Below are 20,486 nucleotides of genomic sequence, written 5' to 3'. Positions count from 1 at the left end.
CCAGCCATGCCCACAAAGTGCAGGCCCTACTCCAGCCATGCCCACAAAGTGCAGGCCCTACCCCAGCCATGCCCACAAAGTGCCGGCCCTACTCCAGCCATGCCCACAAAGTTCCGGCCCTACTCTACACAGGCCCGATTTGCTTTGCCAAATGATAGGAAATCAGAAATAACTTCCTTCGTTAGTATCCGTTAGGCACAGCTGCACAACATAGCTCTTAAAGGGGCAATGGTGTCTTAAAAGGAAAAATTACATACTTTGTAATAGAATCCCCCAAATAAAATGTTGAGTGAATAAGAATGAATAATGAATTATATGTATTCATATTTATAATACAGTTATTAGTATTCTTAATAATGACAATCTGGATGTGTCCAATGGGGTAAATGCAGATGGATAAACCCCAACTCTGCTGCATGTTATAGGTTTAAGTTGATCATGCTTATTGCTAATAGCACATCTGATAATATAGGCCATGCATAGAAATTGTATTTTAGATAGTGTCAGCATCATTTTTATTTTAATACATTTTGAGGTATAATGTCCTTTCTAAAAAAGTCACTAGAACTGAGCTTTTCACTCCTTCAACATAGAAATTATCTCGACGAAGACCCCGGACCCTCTAAGCAAGGGGACTGGAATTGGGCAATCTCGCAGTTTAATGTGTACAAAATTAGCCTCTTTCTCTGAAAGCATGCCTTCTAGTTTCAGTAAGGGGACGTTAACTTGGCCCCAGATAATCAATCTGAGATCCACTTAAGTTTCAGTCATTGCATTTTCTTGTTGCTTTTACCCCTGAGCTAATTAAATTCCACATGGCAGAAGGGAGGATAGATCACATGCTGAACACTGTACTACAATTATCTCGTTTCTTATCAACTATTATTTTTACTCTGTTAACAGTTCCACGTTCGCTTGCAGCTTACAGCTGATGCAATCATTCAGTCTGCCTGGACTGGGAGATACGTTACCAGATATTACTAATCTAATCTTCTATCTCATTGCCCATTTTCATTCTCAGCTTAAAGAAAAATTCCAAAGAGCGGCCAAACTACCCAGAACTCATGGTGAGTGTGTTTTGAACTTTGGAGATCTCCCGTTATGTGGACACATTAATGTGTCCTCTTGCATTTACTCTTAGTTCACCACTAGATGGGAGACTTAGTCCAGTGATACATCATGTTTTGTTATCAATCAAATTTCAATCAAATGTATTTATGAAGCCCTTCTTACATCAGCTGATGTCACAAAGTGCTGTACAGAAACCCAGCCTCAAACCACCAAACAGCAAGCAATGCAGGTGTAGAAGCAGGGTGGCTAGGAAACACTCCCTAGAAAGGCCAGAACATAGGAAGAAACCTAGAGAAGAACCAAACTATGAGGGGTGGACAGTCCTCTTCCAGCTGTGCCGGGTGGAGATTCTAACAGATCATGGCCAAGATGTTCAAATGTTCATAGATGACCAGCAGGGTCAAATAATAATAATCACAGTGGTTGTAGAGGGTGCAACAGGTTAGCATCTCAGGAGTAAATGTCAGTTGGCTTTTCATAGCCGATCATTCAGAGTATCTCTACCGTTCCTGCTGTCTCTAGAGAGTTGAAAACAGCAGGTCTGGGACAGGTAGCACGTCCGGTGAAGAGATCAGGGTTCCATAGCCGCAGGCAGAACAGTCTAAACTGGAGCAGCAGCACGACCAGGTGGACTGGGGACAGCAAGGAGACATCAGGCCAGGTAGTCCTGAGGCATGGTCATAGGGCTCAGGTCCTCTGAGAGGGAGAAAGAAAGAGAGAATTAGAGAGCGCATACTTAAATTCACAAAGGACACCGGATAAGACAGGAGAAGTACTCCAGATATAACAGACTGACCCTAGCCCCCCGACACATAAACTATTGCAGCATAAATACTGGAGGCTGAGACAGGAGGGGTCGGGAGACACATCTCCCCATTTTAATAATCTCCCCACTTCATTTAGATTTTTATCCAATCAATGCTATTGATTATATATCACACTGTTGTTGAGGATATTATTTTAACGTTATATTTGATTCTGCATAAATCAGTCTCTTCTTCTGGTTTCTTCTCTCCATCCCAGCAACATCCCTTCTTCATCTCCCATGAATCCTTAGACACCGACGTGGCTAGCTTTGTCAAGGTCATCCTCGGGGACTGACGAGCGCCCTGATCTAACCCAACCCAATGCTCTGACCAATGGCCACGGGGGAGGCGGACCTACAAAAAGAAAGCACCAATCACAAACCCTATTACCTGCGGGACTCCACCCCCTCCCTAGTTCCCGCCCCCTCCCTTTGGCACAGTGCAGATGGACATTAGAGGAACTCAGAGGAACTGAGTGAGGAGTTATCCATAAGGCCCTTGCATATTACATATGGGCAGGGGGCCAAGATGCAATTTTCAGTATTGGAGCACCGGCCCATATATAATCTGGATTAATTTAAATGTATAATAATATCTGTATGAAATGTGATCCCCCCCAACCTCTAAATTTGTCCCACCCTTGTTACTGTACTAGACTCAGTACTAAAACAGATTTCATTGTTAGATGTTAGTGAATTAAGCAACGTGTGGATTATGCCCTGTCCTATACAGTACCACAGTATGAGTCATAATACCCATAAAACCTAGCGGTCAAACAGGGAAATATTTCCAATTGTTTTTCCACCATTGGGGATTTTTAGAAAACACTTAAAATAAGGGCTGTGTTTCGTGTAGACTTACCGTGCCATGACGTTTTGATAACCATGTAAATCTCTCTCAGACAAGGTGATTTCATCAATATATTCGCGCTTGTAATTTACCGCCCCCCCACCCTCAAAAAAAATGAATGGCTGAATTAGGCATAGCTAATGTTGCTATGCAAAAAAGATGCGTGACACCATGTCGTGGATTGATCTGGAACTGAGCCGAATTCGAGGCAAAGGAGGTAAGAATCTCATGAGTATCACCGGAGCTCGCTCCGAGGAGGACCTCATAATAATGGCTGGGAAATGGCATACCATTCCATTTATTGTGTTCCATGAGCATTACTATAAGACACATCCGCCCATTAAGGGTGTCACACAGCGCCCTGCGCTCTGGATTAATTTATCTGATCATAGCAGTAAGTTAACAAATATGGCTACATTCTGTTAAATGGCAATCTGTGACATGTCCTTGGTGCAAAGTTTTTAAATTGACACATACCATGATCAGCAAAGGTTCTTTTATATTATTGAAGCGTTTAAGTATTTGAGCTTGCATGTGCAGGAGTTAGCAGGGATTTGTATATTTGCGTGTTTTCTACTTTGATGCTAATAATGCTTTTTCTTTTTTTATCTGAAAGTCACGCTTGTTCCTGAGAGAGCACTCGTTACATGGTTATCAAAACGCCTTGTCCTAGAGAGATTTACATGGTTATCAAAACGCCTTGTCCTAGAGAGATTTACATGGTTATCAAAACGCCACGTCGGGGTAACCGGCTCTTATTTGAAGTGGTTCAAAAAAAAAATGGAACCATTTCCCTGTTTGACCGCTAGGTTTCATGGGTATTAGGACACCTCCACTGTGGGTCTCTATTGGTCAATCCCTGAAATATTTTCAAACGCAATGTAAGAAAACAGAAAACATTTTTTTTTTTTTTTTACAACTGAAAGTGATATGAATATATCTGTATAATCTCAGTGTTTGTATTATACTCAAGCTCAAGTGTTGTATTGGTTTACTAATTCACTGCATGTACAGAAAATATATAATATAGAATGGACTGGTATCAGTCGCCTTTGAAAGACCGAGATATTCAGATTCTCGACTGTCCAGTGGTTAAGCAGTACACAAGTCTGTAATGGTTGGGAGGTGTCATTCAGAAGTGCAGTGGGTTTGTCAAAGGAAGTTACTGCACTTTTCTCTCGACTGCGCTCTCATGTATAGGTCTACTACACATTGTGGGCTTTGTGTGTGTGTGTGTTCGGTGTCTCTGTGTGTGTGTGTGTGTGTGTGTGTGTGTGAGGAGCGTGCGTCTGTGTTTATGTGGCCCCCTTCTATGTGTGCTACATGTGTTTTAAAGTGAAGTATATGTGGTCGTTGTGGTCCTAGTCACTTCCTGAATATTCTTCTCTTCTGAGCCAGTCACAATACTTTCCCCACTGTATGTTGAACTGGAATAGACTAATAGTTATACTGCTAATATTATTATTATATAGCTTATATTTATGTATACTGATGAGATACAGGATACTGATATATTAACTGCTGTTTTCCCTTTGAAAACGTAGTATTAACAATATACCGTCTTATTTTACTGTGTGTGTGTGTGTCGTTCTAGACAGAATGCTTTAATGAAACAGTTACTTATAACACAAGCCTTATCTGTGCCTCTAAAAATACAGAGAACAAAATAACTGTTGCCAGGTAAAGAGATGTTCTGTATTCAACAAGGCAAGTCCCCCCCCCCCCRCCCCCACACTTTATTCACTCTGCATGTGCCCCTTTCTGTCCAATGTAATTTATGGACAATATTTAGGGTGCCCCTTTTGGCTCAAGAACACCCCCAGAGGCAAACATAATGTACAGTCCTTTTGTTCAGCGTTAACTCCTCCACATTACTCTATATATCATCGAATCTACTCTACCTGCTGAACACTGTAGGAGCATATAAACTCACAATTAGCTTGCATAGGTTCTAGAATGAAGCTGTTTTTGCATTTACCCCCCCCACCCCCCCCACCCCTCCCRCCTCCACATTTTTCTCTATCATTAAGTTTGCCTACTTGGACTACAGTATCATATTAACTCACCACTTGCTTGCATAGGTTTTAAAATGTATTTGTTAGCATAATCCCCCTCTCCCTCCCGACCGAACCCAGTCTACTAGATTGTGACAGTCATGCCAGTCTTTGGTTTCACAACTGTGGGATGAATAGAGTCTGACGTATGCAGTGGTAGTTTGATGCCGTGTCAAAACATACAACTCATTTACATGAGATTTTTTTTTTTTTTTTAACGCTTCTGAAACTGTAGTCTAGTTTGACGGAAGCCTTGGTTGTCGCTTGTTATTCTTGTGGTGGCTGATACTGTGTACAGGCCGACGTCCGTTGCTTTCTGCTGCTTTCTGAGAGCGACTGGCAAGATGGCTGATGCTATTGAGCCTCTGTTATTATGGAAGAACTACTGTAAATTTTATGATGCGGGAAAATGGGAAGGCGGGATATAATCACATTTCAATAACGAAATGCACAGTTCACAGTGTGCGTGTGTGTCCTGCTTTTGGAAACTTTCAACGGTTCTTTTAGCAAACAATTTCTATCTTATTTCAATGTTGCTTAATCAAGAAAACAAATATATTACGGACTCCAGACATTCATACCTGTATTCCTGTCTTGTACTCATTTTGCAAAGTAGACCCAGATTTGAATATGTTGTAACTTAGTGTTAGGGAAACTGTCATCTGTTCCACCTTGGTGTTGAGTCTGAGTCCCGCTATTCTCTTGTCCAGTAACCCGTTCTGTCAACTATACAAACATCCATGCATTGATGTCCTCTGCGTGTCTGTAGAGACAATCAGCCCTGGGCTATAAAACCTTTCCTGTCCTTCTTATCTATATGTGCTGTTGTAGCACCTTCCTCTTTCAACCACCATCCAAGAGCCCAGACCATTACCAAACCTACTGCGTTCAACCACCATCCAAGAGCCCAGACCTACTGCGTTCAACCACCATCCAAGAGCCCAGACCATTACCAGACCTACTGCGTTCAACCACCATCCAAGAGCCCAGACCATTACCAACCTACTGCGTTCAACCACCATCCAAGAGCCCAGACCATTACCAGACCTACTGCGTTCAACCACCATCCAAGAGCCCAGACCATTACCAGACTACTGCGTTCAACCACCATCCAGAGCCCAGACCATTACCAGACCTACTGCGTTCAACCACCATCCAAGAGCCCAGACCATTACCAGACTACTGCGTTCAACCACCATCCAAGAGCCCAGATCATTACCAGACCTACTGCGTTCAACCACCATCCAAGAGCCCGACAGACCAATTACCAGACATTTACATTTAACATTTACATTTAAGTCATTTAGCAGACGCTCTTATCCAGAGCGACTTACAAATTGGAAAGTTCATACATATTCATCCTGGTCCCCCCGTGGGGAATGAACCCACAACCCTCCGGCGTTCGCAAGCGCCATGCTCTACCAACTGAGCCACACGGGACCACCAGACCTACTGCGTTCCACCACCATCCAAGAGCCCAGACCATTACCAGACCTACTGCATTCCACAGTAGTGGATCTATTGTGCTTTGCCCCTTGGCATGACAGGTACAGTGGTACAGTACATGCTGTGCCATCAACACACATGATTGCTAAGGTCTGGTCACCCACAATGTGGCGCTGTTTTCCCCCTGCAGCTTCTGAAAGCCACTGAGATCTTAAAGACCAACGTCTCTTTTCAACAGTGTTCCATGACTGTTACTGTCTTCTGCTGGTCCAATGTTTTATAATATTAGATAGATTTATATGCTCATAAGATTCAAGTCATGAAACCAAAATATATTACTTTATTATTATAACTAATGGTTTGTCCAGAAATCTGTAGCCATCTCCCACAATTTTTGAATTGGTCACATCATCCCTGCTTTCTTTTGTAATGTTTTAACTCTTTCTCTCAGACTGTTCCTGTCCTGTCTCTTCCTAGAAAGAGGAGTCTTAGTGTGGCCACCCACTGATGTCCTGACCAGGTCCCTAATGGGCCCAGTCTCCTCTCTATTCTTCACACACACCCTCCTCATCACTCTGATTTATTCATTGGGTGGGCCAAGGAGCTGGAACACATGAGTTCAGGCTGAGGAGAGAGAGACTAATTCAGGGACATGGTGTCTGTACCCTACCTATCCCTTTGTGACAGACTCTTACTATCAAACAGCCAGAGCCCACGCAAGACGTGCGATATTTGGTTCTGTGTGCCAAGATTTGAGCCCTGATTGGAGCGATGATTGGCTGGTAGAACACAGCTTGTTAGTGATGCTGTTCCCATCTGCTAGTTATCATATCAGTCATTTTTAGACTTTTTATTTAATCTTTGCTTGAGGCTGTTTAGGCCTATCTTCGAACACTGAAAATCTTTAATATCGTTAGCATCATATAACCGGTTGCATTTGGTGAAAGGAAGTTTTAGCTCAGCCAATGTTAGGGGCAGTTTGTGTGGTTACTGTTATTTTTTTTTTTTAATGTATTTTATTTAACCTTTTATTTAACTTGGCAAGTCAGTTAAGATTAAGAACAAATTCTTATTTACAATGACGGCCTACGCCGGCCAAACCCTGACAACGCTGGGCTAATTGTGCGCTGCCCTATGGGACTCCCAATCACAGCCGGTTGTGATAAAGCTTGACATCGAACCAGGGTCTGTAGTGACGCCTCTAGCACTGAGATGCAGTGCCTTAGACCGCTGCGCCACTCAGGAGCTTGAATTTACTAGAGGTATGATTTCAAGTGTTGTTGTTGGAAGTTGGTTGATATGATATATTGTTTGTTATTTTTGTCACGTACAGTTGTTGATATTGCATTTTTGTTGGGGATAGAGGATAGTGCTCCGTTTTATTCTGACTAGTGTGTGTGTGTGTGTGTGTGTGTGTGTGTGTGTGTGTGTTGGGTTCTTCTGTTCCTGTAGGGATCTAAACTCCACAAATATTCCAACAAGGATAGTAAAACAAGGATACATTTCCCACATCCCCATGAGGACAAAAGCTGTTTAAGGTTAGGGTTAGTATAAGAGGTTTGGGTTATGGTGACGAGTTAGGGTTAGTATAAGAGGTTTGGGTTATGGGTACGAGTTAGGGTTAGTATAAGAGGTTTGGGTTATGGGTACGAGTTAAGGTTAGGGTTAGTATAAGAGGTTTGGGTTATGGTGACGAGTTAAGGTTAGGGTTAGCTCTTAGGGAAAATAGGATTTTGAATGGAAATACATTTTAGGTCCCCATGAGGATAGAAGAACATAAGATGTGTGTGTGTTATGGGACATGTCTAATACAGTCAGTGGATAGGCTGGAGGGCAGTGCTATCTTTATCCTCTCTGCTCCTGAACTGAGCTGGAGGGCAGTGCTATATTTATCCTCTCTGTTCCTGAACTGAGCTGGAGGGCAGTGCTATATTTATCCTCTCTGCTCCTGAACTGAGCTGGAGGGCAGTGCTATCTTCATCCTCTCTGTTCCTGAACTGAGCTGGAGGGCAGTGCTATATTTATCCTCTCTGCTCCTGAACTGAGCTGAACTCTCCTGGAAGATACTAAGACCAGTCATGTCTGTCACACACACACACACACACACACACACACACACACACACACACACACACACAGTAGGCTCTCCCAGGGAGCCAGACGTGCATGATGGAAGGATGATTTCCTGCCTCTCTTTCGTGTGTGTGTGTGTGTGTGGGTTGGTCGGTGTGTGTGTCTGTCAGTGGTTCTATTTGCGTGCTCATTAGTAGTACCCACCTGCTGTTGAAATTGTCACCCAGGGGTTGTCATCGTGGCAGGACGTCACAGTGGAAAATATGTCCAGTCAACTACCCATCCTCACGTGTGTTGTCATATCCCACTGTCTGATTCTTCCAGGTTTCTGACTTATCCCATTTAGTTTTTCCCAGCCGTGTATTTTAGGACTTTGTATTGGTAAAACGGGAATTCTTCTTTCGGGAATTGGAGGGTCGGTTATTAATTTTAAAAAGTCACAGGTCACAGGTTAAACAGGTAAGGATGAGTCATTGTCTGAAAAGTTGAAAACTAAGAATCATAGGATGCTGTTTTTGTCACCATCTTCCTCATCCTCTTCCTTCTCATGCCTGATAAAACCAGTGACATGATGACTTCCCATCCAAACTGGAAATGGAACGTTTTTAGTCAGTTTGTACTTTCCCCGTTGTTAATGTTAGTTTCTGTAATACAGCTGTTGTCTTCTCTACTCAAACATCACCCAGCCCTCTTCTCAGAAGCTGTAATTTAGTCGTCATCAAAAACAAATTGCTGTTTTGTTATGCATTTTCCAGACTATATCAAGTGTAAATTTGTTGTGTTTGTGAAGTGTGTGAAAACTATGCTTTTGTTTTCACACATTATTGCAAAACATTTTTGCTTAAATGTTCTTTGTTAAGGTGAGCTGTGTATCAGCCATCAGACTCACTTTCTTGGAATATGGAAACTTTTGGAGCTTAGTGTCTCTGTGGCCAATGGATACCTGGCTGCAGGTACAGTACATGCAGCTGTGCTTGTGTTGTGCTCTTTTGTGGGGGATCCGATTCAAGCCAGGCGTGTGTTTGTGGGAGTGGGATAATGTGAATGCAATGAGGAGGGAGGGTGGATGAGTCCATACAGTCATTGCTGACTGGTTTCAGAAAATACATTTGCAGAGATGGTTTCAAATGCTACTGTAAGTAAAATGGAGAAGAGCGAGGGGGGCATATATTCTATTGTATGATGGGCGGTTGGGCAGGGTTACCGTGGTGACCGTTGCCGTGGGGAGTTCTCAGTATATTTACACGTTGATCTCTTTAAAGCTTCTGATTAAAAAAAAAGACTGATGACTGTTTGCTTCTTAGAGCTAAATGAATTTCTATTAAATATTTTAAAAAGATTGCTCAAACTGATTGTGTGCGATTGTAATGATGGAAATTCAATAAAAGGTATTTTTACACAATAATTTTGTGTGTGTCCTCTTTCTTTCTTATTCTTCTTTGTGTCATTGTGAGAAGGGCCAGCTAGGACCGGGGCAAGGAGGAAAACAGTTTTTCTTCTTTTTTTCTTCTTTATGGCTCTGGCCCAATGTTAAAAGAACAGACGGACTGAAACCTGTCGACAACAGCGAAAAAGAGAGATGTGTTACGTAGTACTGACTGACGTAGTACTGACTGACGTAGTACTGACTGACGTAGTACTGTCTGACGTAGTACTGTCTGACGTAGTACTGTCTGACGTAGTACTGTCTGACGTAGTACTGACTGACGTAGTACTGACCGACGTAGTACTGACCGACGTAGTACTGACCGACGTAGTACTGTACTGACGTAGTACTGACTGACGTAGTACTGACCGACGTAGTACTGACCGACGTAGTACTGACCGACGTATACTGGTACTGACGTAGTACTGACCGACGTAGTACTGTCCGACGTAGTACTGACCGACGTAGTACTGACCGACGTAGTACTGACCGGCGTAGTACTGACCGACGTAGTACTGACCGACGTAGTACTGTACTGACGTAGCACTGACTGACGTAGTACTGACCGACGTAGTACTGTCCGACGTAGTACTGTCCGACGTAGTACTGACCGACGTAGTACTGATTTGACGTAGTACTGCACTACAAAGACAGAGGATGTGTCCCAAATGATACCATGCCCTGAGTGAGGAGCCCTAAAGTAGTACACTACCCTATGGGTTCTGGTATAAAGTAGTACACTACCCTATGGGCCCTGGTATAAAGTAGTGCCCTGCCCTATGGGCCCTGGTCGAAAGTAGTGCGTTATATGGGTGATTCTACAGAAGTGGTGCAAATTGCTGTCCCCCCCCCCCCAATTTTTTTTTTTATATATACCTACCTACCTACCTACATACATGCAGTTGTTCCTCCTTTAAAAGTTACACTGCGGGACTTAGAGGTACCCAGCGTCACTGCTTCATTGCTCCAGACCACCACAAGGGGGAGTTAGAGCACTCATTCATTTGGGTCCCAAGGTTTTTATATGACCAATCATATCGAGTGGTTCCAATGACGAATTTGACGTGAGCCACCTGTCCCTGGTGACTTTCTTCAGCAAAGATGGCATAAGCAAATGTAAGTAGTTATAACATCATAACGAGTCAAGCAAAACATGTACAATTCAGAGAATTATGTTAGTTAATGTAGAGACAAATGATTGTGCATATTTCTTTGTCATAAAGTTCATTTACAAAAATCGCTATTTAGCAAGTTTTTTTTTTCTCCAGTCATATCCAGTACCAGGTTTACTCCATTATTTGAAAGATGCTGTGTCTGCATGTATGCATTACAATTATACACTTCAACAGTGTTTACCACTCATGCTCCTGGGACATCAATGATTACACATTGTAACTATGCAGTAGACTAGAAACATGATTTAAGTAAAGGCTGATTTGTAATTCATATATACAGAATAAAAAACAGTACGTCCTGCCAGCATGCCCACAAGCGTGCTGAATGACGTGTGGAAGAGAGCAACAATCCAGGCTATTTGCTCTGAGACCTGCATAATAATGTAATGAAACAAGCAGGGAGCAGGTTTTAGCTGAACAATAGACTATTCAACCTTTACTAAAGAGTTGTCTAATAGCCGAGCTAGGTGTGAACCCCCCCACTTGCAACAAATCATTTGTATCTACCTACACACGGTTAATGTTCTGAAATAAATAAATAAATATATATATATATAAATATTGTTCATGGCTCCCGAGTGGCGCAGCGGTCTAAGGCACTGCATCTTGTTGCAAGAGGCTTACTACAGTCCCTGGTTCGAATTCAGGCTGTATCACATCTGACCGTGATTGGGAGTGTCATAGGGTGGCGCACAATTGGCCCAGCGTCATCCGGGTTTGGCCAGGGTAGGCCTTCATTGTAAATAAGAATTTGTTCTTACCTGACTTGCCTAGTTAAATAAAGTTTCAATTTGAAAAACAACTGGCGGCAACCGCAGCACAATCAATAGCAGGTGAACAGTGGCTGGTGCTGAAAATATAGTTAACTTGTTATGCAAGTGTTGCACACCAACAGATGGAGAAAACCTACACCAGTCGAGCAATTCATTTCAACAATAATCTTCATTTTAATTTGACTTTACAAACAACAAGAGGGCTTAATTGGAGTCTATTTCTTCGGAGACCTAGGGTCCAGCATATCTCTTGATGATTTCTTCCTCAATGATACCTGAAAAAGGAGGCACGAGTGAATTATTGTGGAACACAACAAACAGTCCATGAGGTGTAGGCTACAATATTTTATGTACCTTTTGCTTTGTAAATAGCCAAACTTACAATCAAAAATCAAATATGGGCCTGGTCCCTGGCAAGACATTGCCCCCCACACATGGAGTTTGAGTGGATGCTTGGGACTTGGCTTGCTTGATCTTCTTCCCTTTTTTTTCTGTAGCAATTTTTAGCAAATTGGTCAAGGGCCACGGGTGATTTGTCTGTGAAGATGGCATTATTGAATGTCTCGCCAGCTTTGATCCATGCCAGGGCCTGCAGGATGTAAAGTTCTTTAGTTTGTCAGACGAATCATTGGGTTGAAACTACAGAACAGTACAAAACAAGCGAACACACATGGTTAATGTTCTGATAATAAAAAATGTAAATATATATATTTAACATTTCTTACCGAAGTGTGTGTGTGTTACTCCACGCAAGTTTCTTCCACTGTCTTCTGACTGTAATTAGAGCGATGTTGATGTTGTGCCGTGATGCCAGCAGAGTACAGATTGCCTTTGCCAATCGCTCATCATCTTCATGAATATAAGCAAGTGATGTCTGCTAAATAATACATTTAGGTTTCTCCAGAGATAAATAATTCTAAATAACAAACTGGCTTTTTGTACAAATTAGTGAGAATGTCTCACACCATGTTCAAGAATTGCCTTTTTCTCGCTCACTCTAGGTTAAATAAAAACGAAATCTCCAAAATATCATTACTTTTTAAACAAAGCGATTATTATTAATTAATTCAGAATTATATAAAAGCCCCTTAGATATTCTCAGATATGCTCACAGATCCTAATGGAAAATGCCCGTTAGATATTAATATAGAGTCCTCCAATCTTCTAAATGTAATTATTGGCAGAGAGTCACATCATTGAAAAAAATATTTTTCAATATACTGTAGGCCTACCATAGGCGAAATGAGTCTCACTAGTGTTGAGTAATGTACTGTTAAAAATGGTGTAGGTCTTATTTATTTAAAGAGCATATTGAAGTTAGAAGCAAAAGCCTACAACTATTTTATCACTGTTTTGCGCTGCTCTGAGACAAGCATGGGGACTCTGCTGCATGCACAGGGACTCTGAGACAAGCATGGGGACTCTGAGACAAGCATGGGGACTCTGCTGCATGCATGGGGACTCTGAGACAAGCATGGGGACTCTGAGACAAGCATGGGGACTCTGAGACAAGCATGGGGACTCTGCTGCATGCACAGGGACTCTGCTGCATGCACAGGGACTCTGAGGCATGCATGGGGACTCTGAGACAAGCATGGGGACTCTGAGGCATGCATGGGGACTCTGCTGCATGCACAGGGACTCTGAGACAAGCATGGGGACTCTGAGGCATGCATGGGGACTCTGAGGCATGCATGGGGACTGCTGCTGCATTGCAAACAGGGAATCTGAGGCATGCATGGGGACTCTGAGACAAGCATGGGGACTCTGAGGCATGCATGGGGACTCTGAGGCATGCATGGGGACTCTGAGACATGCATGGGGACTCTGAGACATGCATGGGGACTGGTCTTGATAAATCAATGAGAATTTTATTTTCACTTTATCTCCATTTGGGTATTGGTTAGACAAGAATCTGAAAATTAAGGTGTAGAAATGTTATGATCTTAGTGTAACCTTTATTTAACTAGGCAAGTCAGTTAAAAACAAGGACAGCCTACAAGGACAGCCTACTCCTTCCTCGTGCCCTGCAGGGATTCTTTAGCTAAATAGCCCAGTACTGTACTGCCGACAGTCACGAGACATTGCCCCCCACACATGGAGTTTGAGTGGATGCTTGGGACTTGGCTTGCTTGATCTTCCTTTTTTTCGGTAGCAATTTTGATCAAATTGCTCAAGGGCCACGGTTGATTTGTCTGTGAAGATGGCATTATTGAATGTCTCGCCAGCTTTGATCCATGCCAGGGCCTGCAGGATGTAAAGTTCTCTGTTTGTCAGACGAATCATTGGGTTGAAACTACAGAACAGTACAATACAAGTGAACACACATGGTTAATGTTCTGATAATTAACAAAATATATATATAGTGAGACTCATTTCGACTATATATATATTTATAACATTTCTTACCGAGCATTTCCATAAGTCCATGCAAGTTTCTTCAACTGTCTTCTGACTGTAATTAGTGCGAAAAGCCTACAACTATTTTAGCACCGTTTCACACTGCTCTGAGGCAAGCATGGGGAATGGTCTTGATGAATAAATACGATTTTTATTTCAGAGTGTTTTCTATCCTAATCTGACTATTATATGCATATTCTAGTTTCGGGGGCTGAGAAATAGGCAGTTTCAAATGGGTACGCCTTTTTAGCCAAAAGCGAAAACTGCGCCCCCTAGTTCTAAGAGGTTTTAATATCCGGTTGGGTATTGGTTAGACAAGAATTAGAAAATTAGGGTGCAGAAATGTTATGCTCTTAGTGTAACCTTTATGTAACTTGGCAAGTCAGTTAACAACAAATTCTTATTTACAAGGACATCCTACTCCTTCCTTGTGCCCTGCGGGGATTCCTCAGCTAAATAGCTAGTACTGTACTGCCGACCTTCACGTTGTACAGCGCCATATTTTCCATTCCATCCTAATGGAAACCCAGAGGGTTTTTGGTTATTCTTGGATTAGAAAAACCATAATATTAATCAAATTAATTAAGCAACTTCTAGTCAAAAGTTTGGACACACCTTCTCATTCCAGGATTTTTCTTGATTTTTACTATTTTCTACATTGTAGAATAATAATGAAGATGTCACAACTATGAAATAACACCGGTCTCCCGCGTGCCCTGCATTCTGTAGTACAGACATGGCCTGCTCTCCCTTATGTAAGGATTAGTCACTTTCCCATGTTTACTACAGTATGTATTGCCTAATAAACAAATAAACACATTTCGTTTATTAAATAATGATAAAAAATACTCTTTCAAAATGCAGATGTTGATTTAGTTATTGATCCATAATGATTTACTATGGGAATAAATATCACTGATTTACAGAAATATTGGAACAAAGTTGTCTAATGAAGGCAAACAATTTAGAATCCTCCAATCCTGTAGCCTACTCCCGACCGTCACGTTGTACAGCGCCATATTTTGGTGTGCCGCAGAATGACGCAACTTTTAAAGGAGGAAGTAAGTCTCCACACGTAGGACATTTATTTACATCATGATATGTTCTAATTCAATCCAAGGCCATAACAAACATATTGTTCAATTCATTTAGTACCAAGTCATTATTTATTCACCTGTTTGTATTGATAGGTGGCTGTCCCAAACCCTGTATCCTAATATTCATGTTTTAAATAATAAAGAAATTGATTATATATATTTTTTTAAATGTGGCACTTATTCATCTTGAGTTGTTCTATTACAAAAATATATATTTCCCTCAATTTAAAAGTTTTGAAAATCTGGTTAAAAATCCAGTTTTTACTATTTTGTTAATTTGGTATGCAAATAACGGTTAGTCAAAATGATCTCTAATGTGCATGGTTCTTCTTCCTTTAACAACGTTTTCACTATGTTTTAGTAATGATAAAATGTAGTGGGGTGGTAAGGAGTTCCAGTAAATATTTGAAATATGCAAGACAAACAAAGTGTGTCAGTAGTATATACCGTATGTCTACCTGACATGTTGGAAGACGTGTGTGCTGAAAGTTTGGGAGAAACGGGATACAATTTTTAAAAATGTAATCCGGAATTTACACCACTTCTGTAGAACTACCTATATAGGGAATAGTGGGCCATTTGTAAGTACACAGAGCGTGTTGGAAGGTTGGGACCCGCTGAACTTTAGCTAAGTACTGTAAACTCCTGGGGGGGAAAAACAAGGGATGTGAGAGTAGGATGAGAAAAGCAAAACAAAGCTAAAAGCAGACCACACCACCCTGCTGAGAGAAGATCAGACCACACCTCCCTGCTGAGAGAAGATCAGACCACACCACCCTGCTGAGAGAGGATCAGACCACACCTCCCTGCTGAGAGAAGATCAGACCACACCACCCTGCTGAGAGAGGATCAGACCACACGCACCTCTGAGAGAGGGTTTCAGACCCCGCCTCCCTGCTGAGAGAGGATCAGACCACACCTCCCTGCTGAGAGAGGATCAGACCACACCTCCCTGCTGAGAGAGGATCAGACCACACCACCCTGCTGAGAGAGGATCAGACCACGCCTCCCTGCTGAGAGAGGATCAGACCACACCACCCTGCTGAGAGAGGATCAGACCACGCCAAGACCTCAGAGATAAATTGTAGACCTCCACAAGTCTGATTCATCCTTGGGAGCAATTTCCAAACAATAGTACGCAAATATAAACACCATGGGACCACGCAGCCGTCGTACCGCTCAGGAAGGAGATGCGTTCTGTCTCCTAGAGATGAACGTACTTTGTTTGCGAAAAGTGCAAATCAATCCCAGAACAACAGCAAAGGACCTTGTGAAGATACTGGAGGAAACAGGTACAAAAGTATCTATATCCACAGTAAAACGAGTCTTATATCGACTTAACCTGAAAGGCCGCTCAGCAAGGAAGAAGCCACAGCTCCAAAACCGCCATAAAAAAGCCAGACTACTGTTTGCAACTGCACATGGGGACAAAGATCAAACTTTTTGGGGAAATGTCCTCTGGTCTGATAAAAAAAAAATAGAACTGTTTGGCCATAATGACCATCGTTATGTTAGGAGTGTGAAGACCCTCCCACTCTGTCTGCCGTATTCTCTCTCTTTGCTCTTGTTTCCTTATTAGGATGCCGGGTGGGCGGAGCCGGGAGGGTCGTCAGCGACATGGGAAACACCTGGGCCCGGGTGTGTCCCAGGATAAATAGACCTCTTCCACATTCATTGAGGAGACTCTCTCCACGCAGACACACTATTCTTTATTTGAATATAGGTTACCGTAGTTAATAAATATATTTTGTTGTTCTTTTATCTCCCTTTTTGTTACGGGCTTCGAGACGGTTCGTGACAAGTGGGGGCTCATCTGGGATAATAAGGTTGGTTCCTAGACATTTTAGCTCTTTGTTGCATTATAAAGGACTAATACTAGTGTCGTTTGGCTTACTAGTGTTGTTTGGGAGAAAACGTGGAGTTAATGTTAAATTCTGTAGGTGCTTTGTTTACATCTTTTGTTCCAGTTTTTGAGTTTGGTAGGCCCAGTATTGGTTGCCTCTGTTTGGTAAACTTGCCACTGTGGTGGATAGTTGTGTGCTGCGTTGGAGAGAGTACATTGGTTAGTTTCCAGGCCCATGCCCAGCCTGGAAACTCTCACTCTACTTGCTGTTGGACATCGGTCTGAGGTGAGTACAATCGGCTGTGTACCTCAGTGGGAGAATTGGGGTAGGGTAGTGGAATTTACTACCCGGAGCTATAGCCTTTTTCCCCTGTTAGGCTTAGCGACGTGTTTAATTTTGGAATATGTTGGGCGTGGTTAATAATGTTGTTTTTGTGTGGGGTCTGTGGGCTGAGCAGTTGTCTCGGGGGCACATCCGTGGCTTGGGGGAATCTGCCAGTGTGCTGGGGGGTTTATTTCCATGCCAGCGGGCTACAGTGCCTAATTACCCACTGCGAATCCGCACGAAGACTAGGGTTGAGTTACTGTAGGTTATGGGGAAGCTCCATATCTCATCTCTTCTCTGGTGCCCAGTGTGATTGTCATTTCTCTGGTTGTGGTCTGGTGTGCTCAGCAGAGGGGTTGAGCGAGATACATTTTTTTTGTATTGACTTATGACTATGGCGTCTAATGTAGATGAGTTCATTCGCTTTCCATCAGAGGAACTGTTAGAATGATGTACTGAAGAACAGCTGTTGAACATTCTGAAATTCTGTTACCTTGATGTTGTAAAAATGTAATGAGTAGGAAGGACCCAGAGATGTTCATTTCGTTGGAGCTTGTAGCTGACGCGGTCTCTTGTGTGCCCTGTTCCTGAATGTTTACGTGACTGACCATTGTTTGGTATTGTCAGGTTCTATCTCTCCTGTCTGTTCCCTCCTGGTTTCGTTTTCTTCTTTCCTCTTAAACGTTGCTTCCTGTGCGCTGAGGTCTGAGGTTGGCTGGGGCAAGTGGAAGTGTGAACACGTAACCATTCATCAATTTGGGCCGCAGAGGCTGGTACGTTGTTCCGGGGTCCTTGTTGGTCCCCGGTTTTATGGGGGGGGACCCTCCCACTCTTTCTGCCGTATTCTCTCTCGTTGCTCTTGTTTCCTCATTAGGATGCCGGTGGGCGGAGCCGGGAGGGTCGTCAGCGACATGGGAAACACCTGGGCCCGGGTGTGGCAGCATCATGTTGTAGGGATGCTTTGCTGCAGGAGGGACTGGTGCACTTTACAAAATAGATGGCATCATGAGAAAAGAAAATTATGTGGATATTTTGAAGCAACATCTCAAGACATCAGTCAGGAAGTTAAAGCTTGGTCGCACATGGGTGTTCCAAATGGACAATGACCCCAAGCATACTTCCAAAGTTGTGGGAAAATGGCTTAAGGACAACAAAGTCAAGGTATTGGAGTGGCCATCACAAAGCCCTGACCTCAATCCTATAGAATATTTGTGGGCAGAACTGAAAAAGCGTGTGAGCAAGGAGGCCTACAAACCTGACTCAGTTACACCAGCTCTGTCAGGAGGAATGGGCCAAAATTCACCCAACTTATTGTGGAAGGCTACCCAAAACGTTTGACCAAAGTTAAACAATTTAAAGGCAATGCTACCAAATACTAATTGAGTGTATGTTAACTTCTGACCCACTGGGAATGTGATGAAAGAAATAAAATCTGAAATAAATCATTCTCTGTACTATTATTCTGACATTTCACGTTCTTAAAATAAAGTGGTGATCCTAACTGACCTAAGACAGGGATTTTTTGCTAGGATTAAATGTCAGGAATTTTGAAACTGAGTTTAAATGTATTTGGCTAAGATGTATGTAAACTTCCGACTGTACATGGATGAACGCTTTTGAAGATGTTATAAAACACCTGTCTCAGGATTACAACAGCTTTCTGTGTGCTCTTTCTGACTCCCTCCACATTATTTGTAATCAAATGCCAGAATTTTCCTCCGTCTCCTTAGCTATTATACTCTGCTTCCACCGGGTGTTCCACTGATTTCAAATCTCGGTCCTCCAGAAAATGGAGAGCAGTTATGCAGTTCTTCATGATAGAATGTGTTACCTAGCTACACATACTGAGCAGCGTGGTACATGGCAGACAGGATGATAATGAGGTCAGATATTAATACGATTACTGTCGGTCTGTGTGTTCCCTGACCCAGCTAGTCTGTCTGTGTTCCCTGAACCAGCTAGTCGGTCTGTGTTCCCTGACCCAGCTAGTCGGTCTGTGTGTTCCCTGACCCAGCTAGTCGGTCTGTGTGTTCCCTGACCCAGCTAGTCTGTCTGTGTTCCCTGACCCAGCTAGGATGAGTCGGAAAGGCTGTCCTTCCTAGATTTTGTCTATTCAGTAAAATTTGTCAGCGCCAAGACAACAAGTCCCATGGTGAGAAGAGGACGCAAATAGAACATCCGAAAGAGCCCAAGCGAGAAACAGCCACAACAGAAAGGGTTGTCAAAACTAAAAGTGTGGTTGAACTATATCCAAGCATTCTAGTGAGATGGGAATTTGAACAACAGGCGGAGTTGGACATCAGAGGATACAGCACTTAATTGGACCCCTAACCCAGCCTTCTCTAAGGTGGTCGCGTCCAGACAGACTAGCTGGCAGGGAAATGATCCGACCTGGGCAAGCGGCCTCAAGCATGCACGGACTAGCTGGGTCAGGAAACACACACGACCGACTAGCTGGTCAGGAACAACACAGACGACTAGCTGGGTCAGGGAACACACAGACCGACTAGCTGGGTCGGGAAACACACAGGCCGACTAGCTGGGTCAGGGAACACACAGACGACTAGCTGGGCAGGGAACACACAGACCGACTAGCTGGGTCAGGGAAACACACAGACCGACTAGCTGGTCAGGGAACACACAGACACGACACTAGCTGGGTCAGGGAACACACAGACAGACTAGCTGGGTCAGGGAACACACAGACAGACTAGCTGCGGTCAGGGAACACACAGACCCGACTAGCTGGGTCAGGAACACACAGACCGACTAGCTGGGTCAGGGAACACACAGACCGACTAGCTGGGTCAGGGAACACACAGACCGACTAGCTGGGGTCAGGGAACACACAGACCGACTAGCTGGGTCAGGGAACACACAGACCGACTAGCTGGGTCAGGGAACACACAGACCGACTAGTGGTCAGGGAACACAGACAGACTAGCTGGGTCAGGGAACACACAGACCGACTAGCTGGGTCAGGGAACACAGACAGCACTAGCTGGGGTCAGGGAACACACAGACCGACTAGCTGGTCAGGGAAACACACAGACCGACTAGCTGGTCAGGGAACACACAACCGACTAGGCTGGGTCAGGAACACACAGACCGACTAGCTGGGTCAGGGAACCACCACAGACCGTACTAA

The 20,486-nt window shown here is 43.3% G+C and overlaps 1 protein-coding gene, 2 long non-coding RNA genes and 1 pseudogene across 3 annotated transcripts in view; 3 read left to right on the top strand and 1 right to left on the bottom strand.

Moving 5' to 3' along the window:
- LOC111968176 (dual specificity mitogen-activated protein kinase kinase 6-like) overlaps positions 1–2,798 on the top strand; it is a 44,140-nt pseudogene extending 41,342 nt beyond the window's left edge.
- Positions 2,799–5,240: 2,442 nt separating this feature from the next.
- LOC139028168 (uncharacterized) lies at positions 5,241–5,778 on the bottom strand. The gene is made up of 2 exons (XR_011480372.1): positions 5,728–5,778; positions 5,241–5,693 (listed from the first exon to the last, which is right to left on the bottom strand). It is a non-coding gene; the product is annotated as an uncharacterized lncRNA (long non-coding RNA).
- LOC111968175 (uncharacterized) lies at positions 5,683–9,747 on the top strand. The gene is made up of 2 exons (XR_011480371.1): positions 5,683–7,808; positions 7,885–9,747. It is a non-coding gene; the product is annotated as an uncharacterized lncRNA (long non-coding RNA).
- Positions 9,748–18,213: 8,466 nt separating this feature from the next.
- LOC139028188 (testis-specific gene A8 protein-like) overlaps positions 18,214–20,486 on the top strand; it is a 15,204-nt gene continuing 12,931 nt past the window's right edge. The window contains exon 1 of the mRNA XM_070445049.1: positions 18,214–18,270. Coding sequence (XP_070301150.1) covers positions 18,214–18,270 — 57 coding nt within the window. The remainder of the gene's footprint in view (positions 18,271–20,486) is intronic.

Source organism: Salvelinus sp. IW2-2015, linkage group LG8 (genome assembly GCF_002910315.2).
Source record: "Salvelinus sp. IW2-2015 linkage group LG8, ASM291031v2, whole genome shotgun sequence".
NCBI classification, from domain to species: domain Eukaryota; kingdom Metazoa; phylum Chordata; class Actinopteri; order Salmoniformes; family Salmonidae; genus Salvelinus; species Salvelinus sp. IW2-2015.
The sequence above is the reverse complement of the archived record's forward strand: the minus strand, read 5'-3'. Positions and strand labels throughout refer to the sequence as shown.